Source organism: Rhinopithecus bieti, unplaced genomic scaffold (assembly GCF_001698545.2).
Source record: "Rhinopithecus bieti isolate Rb0 unplaced genomic scaffold, ASM169854v2 scaffold_76561, whole genome shotgun sequence".
NCBI lineage: Eukaryota > Metazoa > Chordata > Mammalia > Primates > Cercopithecidae > Rhinopithecus > Rhinopithecus bieti.
The window spans coordinates 305,301-322,159 of record NW_016828394.1 but is presented as its reverse complement, the minus strand read 5'-3'; the positions used below and the strand labels follow the sequence as shown (position 1 = coordinate 322,159).

Below are 16,859 nucleotides of genomic sequence, written 5' to 3'. Positions count from 1 at the left end.
ATGTCTCACCAGTTCAGTCTAGTTTTCCCAGTATTTCCCATCAACAAGGGTTTCTCAGGAGTTTTGTTATTGGTGAGTACTTCCTCACCATCTCTTCTCGGGCGGCCCCTCTTCCCTTCATGTCATGCAGGAGACCTCGTATGTCCTGACTCTATTATCTAAGATTCATGAAGCATAACCTCTCTCTCATGAGCAGATTTTCAAAAAGACACAAGCAGCTAAATTCGATCATGAGTGGAAGATCACATGAACAAAAGCAGCAGTTTGTCTGGATGAAGGGGTTATGAAAAAAGCAACCAAACACGTTGAAATTTGTATCTTTACGCGTTTCTCCAACAAATACAGAATCAGAGCAAAGATTAGACCATATATATATTTTCAAAGTTTAAATTTAGAATATTGTGACAGTGAAGTACCTCCTTCCAAAAAATAAACACTTCTTCATGTTAATTGTGAATGATTATTTAAAAATTCCAAATCTTGGCTTTTAATGCTGATACATGGTAACTCGGTAAAAGGAAATTAGTGTTGAAGTTAGTCTGTTCTATGCTTCCTAACCTCTGTTTTTTGCTTGTTGTACTTCTGCATTAATTTAGGGCACCTAATCACAAGGCTTTAAAAATATTAACTTGAAGTACGTGAAATGAAAAGCATCGGGAAGCATTTCATGGAATAATACTCAGCAATAAAAAGGAACAAACTATTGATATCCCAGGGAATTATGTGGTAAAAAGCCAGTAACCAGGGGATACATACAGCATGTTAAGGACTGAATTGTTCCTTCCCCAGAAATTCAGACATTGAAGGCCTGATCCCCAGTACCTCAGAATGTGACTATATTTTCAGATAGGGCTTTGACTACATTCAAATGAGGCCACTAGAGAGGTTCCTAATCCAATCCTTACAGGAGGAAGTTTGGACACACAGAGAAGGTAAGTATGATTACTAAAATAGGACAAGATGAGGCATCCTTGTGCTGATGAAAATTCCCTATATATGGACTGTGGTGTTAGACAAAGCTAGTCACATGATCCAATTTTATAGAACTAAAAATATACCCACACAAGTACTAGTAAAACAAGGGAAAGCTGAATAAGATGGTAGATTACATGAATGTCCATATTCTGGTTGTTATATTGTAAAATAACTTTGCAAAATGTTACTGAGGAAGACTGGGTAATGGGTACATGGGATCTTTCTGTATTACTTCTATAACTGCATGTAAACCTAAAATTATGTGAGTAAAAAACTCAACTAAATAAAAGCCATTGGCAACCAAGATGTCCTTCAACGGACGAATGGATAAACAAACTGGTAATCCATATAATAGAATATCATTTTGCAATTTAAGAAAATGAGCTATCAAGCCACAGACAGTCATAGAGGGGTCTTAAATGCATGTTACTAAGTAAGAAAACGTCAATCTCAAGAGACTATATACTGTATGATTCCAACTATACGACATTCTGGAAAAGGCAAAACTATGAAGACAGTGAAAAGATCAGTGGTTGCCAGGAGTCTAGGAGAAGAGAGGGAGGAATGGGTGAAGGATAGGGGATTTTTAGAGCAGTGAAACCATTCTGTATAATACTGTAATGATGCATATGTTCATGTGTTTATCCAAACCTATAGAATGTACACACAAACAGTGAACTGTAGTGTAAACTATAAATTGATTGATACTGATTTTTGAGACAGGGTCCTGCTGTCACCCAGACTGGAGTGCAGTGGTGTGATCTCAGCTTACTGCAACCTTCACCTCCTGGGCTCAAGTGGTCCTCCCATCTTAGCTCCTGAGTAGCTGGAACTAGAGGCATGCACCACCACACTCAGCTTTCTTTCTTTCTTTCTTTCTTTTTTGGTGAAAATAGTTTCACCATGTTGCCCAGACTGGTCTCAAACTCCTGGGCTCATGCGATCTACCCACCTCAGCCTCCCAAAGTGCTGGGATTACAGGCATGAGCCACCACACTCGGCCCACAAAACTATGGATTTTAATAATATATTAATATTGGCACATCAATTGTAACAAATATATCACACTAATGCAAGATGTTAATAATAAGGGAAACTGGGGGGTAGGGGATGGGGATGGGGTTGAGAGGGTATTATATTTCTGTAAACCTAAAACTGCTCGACAAAATAAACTCTCTATATTTTTTAAAAGGTACTGATCACACTTCTACCCTCAAACCCCTATAGTCTACATTCTACATTCCACCTGTCAGCTGAACTACTTTGCAGACTCGTCAAATATTAGAGTCACAAGAGACCCCAGAGATCAGCTAATCTAGTGGCTCCCAAGTAAGAGTTTTTGACTGTAATAATGGGTAACATTATTGCAGAGAGGGAATCATAAAAGCATCCACAGTAAGTCTGCATACTGAAATATTCAGTTAACTTTCCCTTGTCTGGGACCCTATCAACTCCATATGGAAACTCTGGTTATCTCATCTACATGAGAAGCTCTCAACTAGCAGTTTTACATGACTTTAAAGAACTCTAAAGAGAATGTGATTCTTAATAATGCAATTTGATTGAAAAATATGTCATCATAGGAGGTTCATAGAAGAAAATGATAAAAGGAGTCCTCAATGTAAGTTATGATAGTCCAAATTTGTCCAACACCTCCCTTTACAGCTTGGAAAACTAAGGTCCGGGACTTTAAAACAACAACTTCAAGGTCATAGGACAAATTAAGAGCAAGGGAAGCCTGAAGGGAACCCTGCAGACTCACAGTGCAGTTCTCACCCACTCCCAGTTCTGACCTTTCTTTATTATTATTATTATTATTATTATTATTATTATTATTATTATTATTTTGAGACAGAGTCTTGCTCTGTTGCCAGGCTGGAGTGCAGGGTGCAATCTCGGCTCACTGCAACCTCTGCCTCCCAGGTTCAAGCGATTCTCCTGCCTCAGCCTCCTGACTAGTTGGCACTAGAGGGGTGCACCACCACACTCAGCTAATGTTTGTACTGACACTAGAGATGGTGTTTCAGCATGTTGGCTATGATGGTCTCGATCTCTTGACCTCGTTATCCGTCCATCTTGGCCTCCCAAAGTGCTGGGATTACAGGTGTGAGCCAACACAGTTGGCTTCTGGTCTTTCAATACACACTCCTGGCTTATATCCACTCTCTGGACTCTCCTCATATCTTCCAGTACAAATCTATGGTGCCTGTGTGACTGACTACAGTTTAAGTATTATTTACATTAAAATGGTCTGCAGCAGTTAGGTCTTTCTTAACTTTGTCCTTTAAAATATCCTTGACTGATATGGAATGCAATATTCTCAGAAATGTGCCTGATTGCTAGCTTCTATCTGGTTGAAAGATTCCAAATAACTCATTAAAAATTATGGAGGACGTGTGAACCTACAGGATGTCATGGAGTGGAACTGCTGGAGTAAAGGAGTGGTTAATGGAATTACATTCACACTTTATGGCTTGAGGCAAAACTAGCTCTTAACAGGAAGACAAGAACGGACACTTCTAAATCCTCAGATACATGTGCTAAACTAATTTAAATCTTTGGAAACTAGAATTAGGCTCTGTCTCCTGAACAGTGACACATGATAAACATGAAAAGCTCACAAGTGATCTGAACCTCATTCCTCCCTCTGTGGATCGGGATACTTTTGACAACTCTTTAGGGTGTCATTGGTGTTTAACTGGTGCTGTCTGTGTGTGTGTCCTCATTGGCCATTTTAGGTAGGAATGAGACAAACAGGATTGTCATGTGGGCTCTGTAACGATGGGGCTATGGCATAGGGACATGGAAATCAGGAGCAAGAAAATGGCATATTGGTCAATGGCTCAGATTCCAGAGTCAGATGATCCTGAGTTTGATCCCCAGTCTCATCACTTACTTGCTTATAATCTTAGATAAGTCACTTAGTCATAGGAATAAGTGGTGAGCCCACTATGTGCCTGCCATGTGGCAAACATTATTCTACACACTGAAGAAGCAACAATGAACAAAACCAATAAAGCATTTACCAAGAGGAGTTTAGTTCTTACTGGGGACAGAGAGGGAGTCAGACAGTAATTAAGCAACAAAAGCAAATTTCAGATTGTGATAAGTTCCAAGAAAAAATAAAGTATCTTCCACCTAGATGGTTCCTAGGTGGAAGATATTTTTAATCGGGTGATTAGGAAAGGCTTCTCTAAGGAAGTGATGAAAAAAGGAATTTTTTTGTTTGTTTTATAAGAGATGGGGTTTCGCCATGTTAGCCAGGCTGGTCTCAAACTCCTGGCCTCAAGTGATCCACCTGCCTCGTACTCCCAAAGTGCTGGACTTACAGGTATGAGCCACCGTGCCCAGCCTGAAATCTGAATAAAAAATATCTTGCCATTCAATGTGTCAGAATAGTTTTCCAGGGAGACAGAAGAGAAAGTGCAAAGATCCTGAGACAGGAATGAGTTTGGTGTATGTGGGGAAGAAAAATGGAGGAAGGCCAATGTGCTTGACAGGACCAAAGCCAACAAGAAAAAGTGGTAGAAAAATAAGTAAGATTATACATGTATAACACTTAATACAGTGTCTGACATATAACTAGAGCTCTACAAGTGACAACTTAATAAGTGGAAGAATATAAGGATAGCTTTTGCTGGTAAATCCCAATAACTACAGGTATCTTCAGAGCCAGCATCCATTGGCAATCACTGATCAAACCAAACACTTTTACATTCATCCTTTAATGTATTTTACATTTCCTTCAAAGGCAGCTGTACTTAGTGTAGAAATACATGTTCTCTAAGTGCAGAGCGACCACTCATCAAATGCTGTTTATAAAGATTCCTTCTCAGTGATGCACACTTTCTGCCAAGGCTCAGCATAAGGCTCATGCCAAGATACATATTTGCCCAATAAGCCATAATGGTTTAATATATCAGGTTGAAAATCCACCATTTATATTTACCATGTTATATGAATTAATCCTGTATTCTGAAACTATCATTAGAGCTGCTTTCAGTATAATTAATCAGCATGGAGCCTCTTGAAATTATTCTGTATGAAGAAAGTGATCGCAGCTCAGGCCCCTAGCATTCTGTTGGTAGCGAATTTAATTGCAAGATGTGCTATTTGTCAAAACAATATAACAATGTAAGTACATCCAAGACAGGGGGTGGGAGTCAATGGAGGAGAAATAAAGGAGGGCATATTCTTATCCCTTTTATGTAAGTGTATTTAAAGCAGATGGAAACTGCAGAGCTCAGGCATGTATTTTAAGAATCCTCTAATCATTCCCTATAACATATGGATCCAGAGATTCCATGGCTTCTGAAACAAACAGCAAAGATTCTCCAAAATTTCTAGAATTTACTCAAAAAGGCAGGGAGTTGCCTTTTAATGTCATAACTCATGTCATCATTTTTAAAAGCAAGACACATTTTTGGTGGGAATTTGGGATGAATAACCTGGTGGTTTCTCCTCTTTACTATCCAAATGACTAAGACATGAAGGAATATTGTTTGCCTCTTTAGATAAACATGAGGTAAACATGAGTTTTGTGTTTGCTCTTCCCTCTGCTCAGAACCCTCTCTGGCTCTTCCCAGGATGATTTATCCTTATTCTTGATCTCTGAACTTGAATGTCCTCACCTCAGAATGCTTTCCCGGTCACTTACTTTAAGAGAGGTTTTCCCCCTTCTCTACTAAAAAAAATACAAGAATTAGCCAGGGGTGCTGGTGCGTGACTGTAATCCCAGCTACTCAGGAGGCTGAGGCAGAAGAATCGCTTGAACCCAGGAGGCAGAGGTTGCAGTGAGCCAAGATGGCGCCAGTGCACTCCAGCCTGGTAACAGAACCAAACTCTGTCTCAAAAAAAAAAAAAAAAAGAGAGAGAGCTTTTCATCTCCCACCCCACACTGTTTTTCTCTCTCATAATGTCCTGTTTAATTTTCTTTATAGCAGAAGTTAGAATTTCTAATATTTGTAATTGTTAATTTGTACACATCTTCATTGTGGCAGCTGATGGCAATTATTCTGCTTACATCCATTTTCTTGTGTTCATGGGCTGCCCAGCTAGACCATGCAAGCCTCCCTGTGGTTGTATATGACCATGTAACTGATTTCTAGCCAATGAAAATGAGCAAATTTGTAAGCCAAGGGTTTTAAAGAGCACATGGCACTCTTCATGTGCCCTTTTCCCATCAGAGGACTTGATAAAGACAGAGGATTCTATAGAATAGGAGAGGCATAAAACAAAAGGATCCCAGGTCCCCAAATAACCTCAAGGACAATACCTGCTCATCAACAAGGAACACCTGCCTTGTACCATTATATGAGCAAGAAATAACCTTCAGCTGCAGGTGAGCCATTCAATATTATATGTTCTATTTGTTACAAGAGCTAGTATCATCCCAAGAAGAATATAAGTTTCATTAGGGCAAAGACCTTATCTTTCTTGTTCATCATGATAGACTCACCACTTAGCACTTCAATAAATATTACTGAATGCATGCATGCATGCACGTGTGCAGAACTATGTCTTCTACTTACATTCATATATAGTTATAGATCTAATATTTATATGTGAATATAGCTTTATAGCCAACGGAAAAACTTTGTTGAAGAGATAAGATGAATTTGGAAATGTATACTTTACTTCAGTCTTCAGGTATTACGGTATCTACTGCAATGACAGCTTGAACCCGATTCTTGTTCTTGCCTTACCACCCTCATTCTGCCAGTCCCCAGAAGGAAAGCTACTGATAAAGATTTAAATCTTAAGGTTGAATTGTCTGACTCCTGTCAGTTAAAAACCAGACCGTGGCATGGTTTTAACATAGTCCTTTGACATTAGCATCTTTTTAGTGTCAAGATGAAGAAATAGGCTCGTTTAGTCATAAGTGGATTTCTCACTGTGTCATGAGCTATTTCCATCCCCAACTTGCTCCCCTTCTCTTTCCTCCAGCCTTCCTCATGCTCACCAGTCCTGAACAAAGCCAGTATCCACTGCTGTATTTAAGCAAATTTCTTACCCTAACCACAGCCTAGGGATTTCAAAAGAAAGCATCCATTGTAAATTAAAAAAAAAAAAAAGATTGTGCCAGATTTTCTACAAGGTTTATTCCATACTGCCTTAAAGTATGAACACGGCCCAGCTCTGCAGAAAGTGATTAATTTCTTGAAAACACTAAGGTCACACTAATTGACATGACCTGTGTAATTAAGCAATCTCTGTTTACACAGCAGAAGCCCAGCCGCTGTGAAGCTGAGTTTGCTTGACAGAATGTCTTTCCATGTCAAGAGATCAACAACCTTTCTTATGTCCTCCTCAGTCACCTACACAGGCCCCTGATTGCTGTTCAGAGCAGATGCGCTCCGGCGTTGCTATATGAAGATCAGGCTGGCCGGCAAGCATGCAAAGTGAGATGGAGGAAAGCAGCGGCAGTGACCACTGCACAGACCCTGCTTAGGAGCGAAGAGAGGGCGTCTTCAGTCAGATGTGCCAGGACTCAGGTTTTCAGTATAACTGGTAAAAGCCACATTGACATGTAAGGAAGAGACCAGAGACTTTTTGTGCCAGAAAGACACTCTTTCACTCACCCTCAGAAGCAACAGAGACATAAAAATATTCAAAACCAGCCTCCCAATTAGTGTGCTATGAGAAAAATGCTGAAAAGTGTATGTCTTATTCATAAGCAATCTTCAACCAATATCATTATGACACACACCTCTGTAGCCAGGACAGCTACAGCAAAGACTAATCCTCTCCATCTTGGTTCGGTCTTAAGACTTGGGAAATGTAGTATGATTTCTTAGCAGACTACTCTGAGATGTCTTGGGGGCACTTTATTCATGCCCCATCTAGGTGAGGGGCTCTCTTGCCTTGGAGAACTGACCAAACCCCTTACAGGTTAAGTGAAGTTCACATTGCCTGCTAAATAATAGCTTGTTTTTCTAAAATCCCTGCAAGTAAAAATTGATAAATACTGTAGCTGTACTCTGGAAAAATGTTCACGTTCCCTCACTTCCACACAACTCTACCCTCTGCATGAGGAACTTTGGTTGTGTGTCAATGTTCTTCATGCAGATGGCACCTTTAGGCTCTATTGGGACAAACACCTCTTTCGAAGATCCCTCTCAGGCTTTCCTGGGATTCCAGTACATATTTATGGGGGGTCATTATGGCTCTCAGATGTTACAAGATCTCCTTATACCCTCACTAAATATCTGCTTACAGACTATGGACAATTTCTTTTTTGTTCCAAAACATCAGAAAATATCTGAGTCAGACTGCTTGGGTTATACCACTGCCTTACCATTTAGTAGATGTGTGACTTTGGGTAAATTGCTTAATTGTTCTAAATCTGTTTCCTCATTTTTAAAACAGGAATAATCCACATTTCCATATTCTTAACAAGGGTATTTTGAAGATAAACATGATAACTCATGTAAAATACTTTGCATAATGCCTCTCACTAAAGAAGCACCAAATAAATGTTAGCTTTATCATCATCATCGCTATCAATATAAATAGAAGCACATAAATGTAAACACATGGACACATGCATTTATACACGTGAACATGGAACATGCTGAATATAGACACAGTCATCTTCCCAGCATTTAATGCAGTTAGGAATGAACCAAGACAGAGAACCTAAGAAGCTTGGGATGGAGGCAAAATAAACCAACAGAAAAACACCTGAGGATGACAGTGAGTTCAGTTTGGGGCTGACTGAGTTGAAGTTCCTGGAAATATCCAGCAGACATCTGGACAGTTAGATCTAAACCTGGGTGTCAGGTCTCAGATATTCTGATGCCAGAGTACTCAATGCATAAATAGTGGTTAAGATGCTGTGAGTGGAGAAGATACTGGAAAGAGCCTATAAAATGGGAAAAGATCTGGACCTCAGAAGGAGACTAAGAGAACACCAACATTTATAGAAAGGCAAACAAATAGCATCCCTTGTCAGGAGTTCAGAATGAGCGACTGTTGTTACGTAATTCAAAAAAAAAAATGGAATCAAAAAGGGTGTAATGGCTGCCAGCATGAAATAATACAGAGAGAGGTAGGAGTGAATAGTCATGAAAGAGAGAAAGACTGAAGAAAAAATAAAAGGTTGGGTTAGAGAGATTTGAGTTTTTGCTTTAACTCTCAAGGCAATTCATCCATCCTCTAATTACACAAATATCTGTGTGCCTGCATGCATGAAAACCAATGTTGATTATGTAAAAATAATAAAGAAATGTATTAATGTATAGGGATACAAAATAAAATGTGTCCATGTTCATTCTGCCATGGGTTCCTCCATCCTTTTCTAGGCGGCAAAGAGTGAGTGATGGGAAACAAAGCAGGTTACACCTGAGATCCAATAAGGAATTTGTCATTGTTAATAAAGAAAGACATGGCTCATCTTTAACTCAAAAACTGACTCTATGGTGGCCAAGGTAGCTGCCCCTATTGATCTATTTTAGGACCCATTTGAGAATCACAGGCAAGAGCATTGTCAGTGTCAGAGTTCAGATAAATCATATTTATTTGAAAGACAGTATGGACTTTGTGCTGGGCAGCTCTCACGCTTAATCAAAGTGTGCACTTTTTGGGACAGTGGCACTGTCACCAGTAAGAGCTTGTCAGAGGTTATTAGATATAGGACTAACTCAGTAGTTCTCAGTCAGGGGCCATTTTGCCTCTTCCCTCTCCACCAGGGAACATTTGACAATGTCTGCAGACATTTTTGGGTGTCATGATTGGGAGGTAGATGTTCTCTACTAGCATCTACAGGGTAGAGGCCAGTGACACTGCTAAACATCCTATAATGCATGGGGGCACCCCCCACAATTCCCCCAAAAAAGGATTATCCAGTCTAAAATGTTAACTGTGCCCAGGTTGAGAAACCCTAGACTGAACTCATGATCCATCTTCAGTTTATCACATAGATTTTCTCCAAAGGCATGCATTTGTATTTTATCACTTACAAATTAGCTATACACGCAAAATATTGCTTTCTTTCATATATAGTGATATAAGCAGAATCGTCATGTTTACTCCATTTTACAGTTGAGGAAACTGAAGCTCCAAAGGATTATAAGACTTTCCAGATATCTATGTTGTGCCTCCTCATCTCAGTAGCCCTTCCACTAAACAAAGAATAACTATTCTGTTTGCATAATAGAAGCTTTGTAGATGCTCTCAAAAATAATAGACTAAATTGGTTTCTCATCTTGTATAAGAGGTATATTTCTATAATTCAACCTTTTCAGACATTTTACTAGTAGGTTCCACATAGAAAAGAGAGCCCCTGGAAGTTCTACATGAATGCTCTTTTAGGTTCCCAATGTCATCAAAGTCCATCCCAAATTCTGCTGCCCTAAGAGGTACAGCAGAGTTAATCCTGGTATACATTAGGCATTAGACATGTTTATTAGACATACATTGTTTCATGCCCAGCTATACTTTGTTCCTAACCCAAGCTTTGGTCAAAAGAAATATAAGGCTCATGTCAAGACCAAAGCAAGCTACAAAACAGTTTATTCCAAACTTCAGCCTCATGTAGGGAGACCCTAAGCAACACACACTTATAGCACCACATGTGTGGTTTTGCCAGCTTAATTGCAAAGCTGACTCAAACATAACGCAAAAAAATCGTCTATGGGAATGAGAACACCAAGTTTGAAGTCAGAAGATGACCAGAGGAAACATTTTCCAAGAAACTAGAAACCTCCCCATTCCTGACTGGGCATGGTGGTTCACGCCTGTAATTCCAGCACTTTGGGAGGCCGAGACAAGTGGATCATGAGGTCAGGAGATCGAGACCACCCTGGCTAACATGGTGAAACCCTGTCTCTACTAAAAATACAAAAAAATTAGCCAGGCATGGTGGTGGGCACCTGTAGTCCCAGCTACTTTGGAGGCTGAGGCAGGAGAATGGTGTGAACCCAGGAGGCGGAGCTTGCAGTGAGCCGAGATCACGCCACTGCACTCCAGTCTGGGCAACAGAGTGACACTCCATCTCAAAAAAAAAAAGAAACCTCCCCATTCTTGTGTGTCAAGACAAAAGGTGGTGAGGCCAAGATGATGATTTTAAAGAAATACCTCAGAATCTCAGGAGACGTGACTTTTTTTCTACGGCATTTGTTCTTTAATGAGACTAGTAAGTCTCACCTCCTTAAAATAAATCATCTTGGAGACTAAGAGATATTGACGTCCCCAATCAATGCTCAAGATCATCTTTCCTTTTTCCCATCAGAGAATGAAGGTGCAGCTAACATTTTTCAAGATCCTCTCAGAGATCATACATTTCAATCTACACTTAAAGCTGACGAAATATACTTAAAAGCATACTTTAAACACCATGCTGTTTCCCTGATGGACCATATGAGCATACATAAATGGATCGTTGCTCTGACAGGGAAACTAACATTGACCGTGCAAATAATTTAGCCATGCCATTAGGTGGAGAGTAGCACAAGGGTCTAAAACTTTGCAACTCAAAGTGTGGGCCACTGCTTTGGCATCATACAGGAGCTTGTTAGGAATGCAGAATTCCAGTCCCACCCCAGACCTCTATTAGTATTTTAAAAAGATCCTCAGAGGATTTTCAGCACTTTTAAGTTTGAGAAGCACCACGTCTAGACTCAACAACCTTTCCTAAAATCCAAGTACCATTTTGTGTCTTAGAAGTAAATGCGGCTGGGCGCAGTGGCTCACAGGCCAGGCGCAGTGGCTCACACCTGTAATCCCAGCACTTTGGGAGGCCAAGGCGGGCGGATCACAAGGTCAGGAGATCGAGACCATCCTGGCTAATACGGTGAAACCCCGTCTCTACTAAAAAAAACACAAAAAACTAGCCGGGCGAGGTGGCAGGCACCTGTAGTCCCAGCTACTGGGGAGGCTGAAGGCAGGAGAATGGGCGTGAACCGGGAGGCCGGAAGCTTGCAGTGAGTCCGAGATGGTGTCAATGCACTCCAGCCCTGGGTGACAGAGCGAAGGACTCCGTCTCAAAAAAAAAAAAAAAAAAAAAAAAAAAAAAAAAAAGGAAGTAAATGCATTTGTTTGTGGAGTCCTCTTCCTTTAGTAAATGTATAATTAAGGACATTTCTGAAACAGAACTGTTATCCATATCATTTTAGAGATGTTATGCTTCCTAACATCTCTGCCCATTTACAATAGGCAGCTACCACTAACAATTTCCAAGATTGGAAGAGGTGAGCAGAGAGAAGCAAAGGAAGAGAAAACCGTAACTGTAAAGCAGAGCAGTTTTACCAGTTGTAATCTTTACTGTTTTTGTTGTTGTTGTTGTTGTTGCTGTTTTGATTTTTTGGTGGGTGGTATAGGGTCTTACTCCGTTACCCAGGCTGGAGTGCAGTGGCATGATCTCAGCTGCAACCTCCACCTCCTGGTTTCTAGTGATCTTCCTACCTCAGCCTCCCGAGTAGGTGGGACAACAGGCAAATTCACCACATCCAGCTAACTTTTGTATTTTTCTGTAGGGTTGGAGTTTCACCATGTTGGCCAGGCTGGTCTTGAACTCTTAACCTCAATCTGCCCACCTCAGCCTCCCAAAGTGCTGGGATTACAGGCATGAGCCACTGCACCCTGCCTCTTTATTCGTATGTGCTGGTTTTCTACATACAAAATTTTAGGCAAAGAATTCATTTCTATTTACTTTACTTAATCTTTGGGGGTTTAGGCGTGTGAGTCCATTCAGGAAGCCAAAACTAGACTCAAAGAACACCATTGTCGCAACCAGTGAGCACAGGTGGTACAGTTTCCACTCTTCTCTCTTCTAAACAACTCCTAGATTGCAGATACCTGGGGGACCCACGGCCTCAGCTGCTCTTTGCCTCTGGGAAAACAACTACATATCTTCTGCCTAAGACTTTTTTATCCTGTCCTGATATTCATGCCATTATTGAGATTCAAGAAAGACAAGTCAGACCCACCTGGAATCTCCGCATGTCACGTGGGTTTCCTGCATTCTTTAGGCAATTTTGGTTACATTTGAGGAAGAATTTCAAGAAGAACCTGTGAAGAAACAAATCATCATGGTTAGCATTTCGGTTTCTGACATGGGAGGGAAAAAAGAGGTAAGTCACCCCTGGGTTGTGCATTTGATTCTCTTTACATGTTTTCTGAAATATTCAGCATGGTGTTAGAGCCAGTATTTAATCTGTGGCCTTAGCCTTTGTTTTGTATCCACGCTGGATCTTCCTCATGACACAAACACTCTCAGCACTGCCAACAGATCTCACAGAGGAATTAAGCTCCAAGGAAGTATTTTCACTCATACAGAGGGAAGGCTTTCATCATAATTTAAGATAGGTTCCAATTGGACATAACTGTCTGAGAATTACTCATGGTCCTCAACAACAACATGGAATTTAAGCCCTATAAACTCACAGATGATGACCTGGCAAATACATGGTGGATGAGCACAAGGATTTGGTAAACATTTTTTATCTTATTCTGTCAAGTAAAATGTTTCAATTAGTAGTACCCATGAGAAATAAGGAAAATTCACAAAATAAACTCCTTTGACTTCTCAAATAGCTCCTGAATGTTTTTTTTTTTTTTAACTGTCTGCTGTAGACAAGAGCTAGCTGTGACTGAATAGATTTTCCTGCCTCACTGCCACCTTGGTTTCTGAATTGCTTCTATAGTGAGATTCATGGGTTTTACTTGCTAGGGTGACCAAAGGTCCTAATTTGCCAAGAAAAATCCCAGTTTATACCAGCCATACTGGTGTATGTATTAATAGTGCCTACTTTAACTCTCAAAAATGTCTCAGTGTGGGTGATAAATTATATGGTCACCCTATAACTTTCTGAGTTATTTCTTATGTAACCATCACAGTTGTTAAAGTCTATCACGGAAAAGCAGCAGCTACTAAAAGTGTCATATTCAGGCAATCATGTCTGCCACCTGTAATTAAACCCTCTACCTGCCCAGGTTTGGGAAAAGAAGTATTTCCAAAGATACCTAAGTTTTGCCATCTCTTTTACTACCAGGCCTAGATGTGATGTGCTTGTGGATTTCAGGCCCAAAGGTTCCCTAAAAATATCAAAATGCATTAAAATGCTGGTCAACTGAATTCTTGTTGTAATTCAATTCTCTTCCCCTTTCTTCCACTTCAAGTCCACACTGGAGTAAAATCCCCACCTCAACACAAATAGATTATGAAGAACTATCACCCCATGATGCCTCAGTCTGAATTTGGCTCTGACTGCAATGTCTGTCAATCACGTAACACTGGGGTCCTCTATAACAAGGGCACTACACGAAGATATACAGAGTTCAGCCAATTTCTGAACATGAAACTGAGAGAAGTCCCAGATGAATCCCTCTCCTCCCTGGTCTCTTAGAATCTGCCAAGATGGGAGTATGTTGTGGCAATCATTCTTTAGAGACAAACAATGGCTTTTTCAACCAAAAGAGTAACATTTAAAAATGCAAACATCTTCCTAAAATGACTTTTTAACACCATGCAACATTTGACTGCCCATCAATGAAAGCAGGCCTGTAAATAATCACTTGCCACTACTTTCAGATTCTCTCCACAGAAGCCAAAGTTGATCAACCTTTTGTCCAAGACAAATGGCTTACAGAATACTGCTGAAGCCCAGCTGTGTGAAACAAAATCCGATTTTGAGCTCCCCTTTCCCATTACCAAGACCCACACTGTCCTTGCACAGGACAATCAGCCAGTCACTGATTCCTGCCCACTTTCAATATGATAGATTTGGTACAGGAAGGGGATTGAGGGAGTGGCCCAAATCCTAAGTGCCTTTGCAATGTTTTATTGATCTGAGCTCTCAGAAGGCAAGTGCTGGGTAGCTCTGCTGATCTACCCAGCATGGCTTTCAGAAACTATTTAATACAGTGGAGCTAATAGTTGTGATCCTCATATCTTGATGGAGTTCAATCCTATATCCATAGACACTGAAGACATGAAAACTGGCTGCTGCTTTCTAGAACAACCAGTTAGAAGGGCATATTTCTAAGCTACCTTGAACACCAGGAGAGGGCTGATTATCACTAAATTGACAACAAGACTGGGTGTGATATGGTGAAAGGCCACAGTCATTAGAAACACCCAGAATAATGAGATTCATATCCTGACTCTGACAGGTACTACCTGTGTGACTTTGGATAAGGAGCTGAACTTCTCTGCACCACACTTTCCTTATCTATAAACTGGTATAATAACAGGCCTTACTGTGTGGGGAAATTGTGAATAAGAGATAAGGCAGAGTAACACATACATGGTAGGTACGCTGATGGCGGCAGTCATAAGAAATGGCTTCAGCCGAGCGCGGTGGCTCAAGCCTGTAATCCCAGCACTTTGGGAGGCCGAGACGGACGGATCACGAGGTCAGGAGATCGAGACCATCCTGGCTAACATGGTGAAACCCCGTCTCTACTAAAAAATATAAAAAACTAGCCGGGCGAAGTGGCGGGTGCCTGTAGTCGCAGCTACTTGGAGGCTGAGGCAGGAGAATGGCATAAACCCGGGAGGCGGAGCTTGCAGTGAGCTGAGAACTGGCCACTGCATTCCAGCCGGGGCGACAGAGCGAGACTCCGTCTCAAAAAAAAAAAAAAAAAAAAAAAAATGGCTTCTGTGTATTGGGAGCTTACCTTGTGCTCAGTTCAATGCTAAGAACAAATCCATTTTCTCATACAACCCTCCTAAGTAACCTCTGCTATTAATCCCATTTTATAGATAAGGAAACTGAGATTCAGAGAAGTGAAATAACTTGCCCAAAAGCTAGGAAGGCACCTCTGGACTCCCCAAAAAGGAAAATTAATTGAATTACTCAGCAGTATCTGACTCGTCTATAAGAGGATATAAAATTTTTTAAAAATCATCCCTGCATACATAGTGCCCGGCATAAGACCTAGAACCGAGTGGGTTTTCAGTAAGTACTTGCTCAACTAAATGGAGTCTAGGGTCTCCAAGGGATAGAAATGAGGGCGTTTTTACAGTAAAGACAGCAGTAGAGTATACTGGGCAAGAGCTTGCATTGGAGCTAAGACAAGCCTGGGTAAATTTCAACAATTCCCTGAACCTCCGTGTTCAATTCAAATTCAGACAGTGTAGCTCCAGAGACTGTACTCTTAACCATCATGATGCAGTAGTTTTAGTAATGACAGAAGTAGTGCAGTAATGATGTTAATACTAACTGTACCATTGATAGCAATCGTACTATAACAGCAATTTTGCTAATAAGAGTAAATAAGACTAATCAAACTACTAAGAGTAATTATTAGTATCATGATTTCCACAAACAATACCAATGTGAACATTATGGAGGCAGACATCATTGCCCTTCTCCCTCCGGAGGGCCCCCCTGCTTTCTTCCCCAGGGTTAGTAATATTTGCCGCCTGTGTGTGTTTAAGCCATTTGAGCCCAGACCCGACAGCCAGATTCAGGTTGTGCTAGAAGGAGCTGTCAGCACACCCTCTGACTTCTTCAAGTCAGACAACTGCTAGCCACCATGAGGGGGTCCATCTGGTGCCAAAATGAATTTTGAAAGACAGGCAAAGAGGACACCAGCTCTGCCAGGGAGAAACAGAATCAAGGGAGCAGGGGATCTTCTGCCTCAAGGATGAGCCGGCACAGGGCGCCTGTCAGCAGCCCATCGTTAGCACAAAAGCTATGCCGGGCACACACCAGATCTCTGTTACCGTAAGCTGGCCTGTCACTTGGCATGCTGGCAGAGTCCCCCGCCTGCCCCCTCAACAGTGGATCACTTGCTGAAATTGAAAGCTTGACCATCTGTCGTGGGGAAGACACTGCCGTCAACTGGTGCCTGAGGCCTCACACAAGCCCTTATGTGGCAAAGACGCTCTGAAGGGCCAATTCTTTTGGGGAAAGCCAACCCTACCCCAGAGGGAGCCT

At 41.1% G+C, this 16,859-nt stretch overlaps 1 protein-coding gene across 5 annotated transcripts in view; it reads right to left on the bottom strand.

Annotated features, from left to right (window-relative positions):
* EBF1 (EBF transcription factor 1) overlaps positions 1–16,859 on the bottom strand; it is a 413,838-nt gene that overhangs the window by 134,740 nt on the left and 262,239 nt on the right. For all 5 annotated transcript variants that reach the window (XM_017864540.1, XM_017864536.1, XM_017864537.1 and 2 more), the window contains exon 7: positions 12,903–12,984. In XM_017864540.1, coding sequence (XP_017720029.1) covers positions 12,903–12,984 — 82 coding nt within the window. The remainder of the gene's footprint in view (positions 1–12,902; positions 12,985–16,859) is intronic.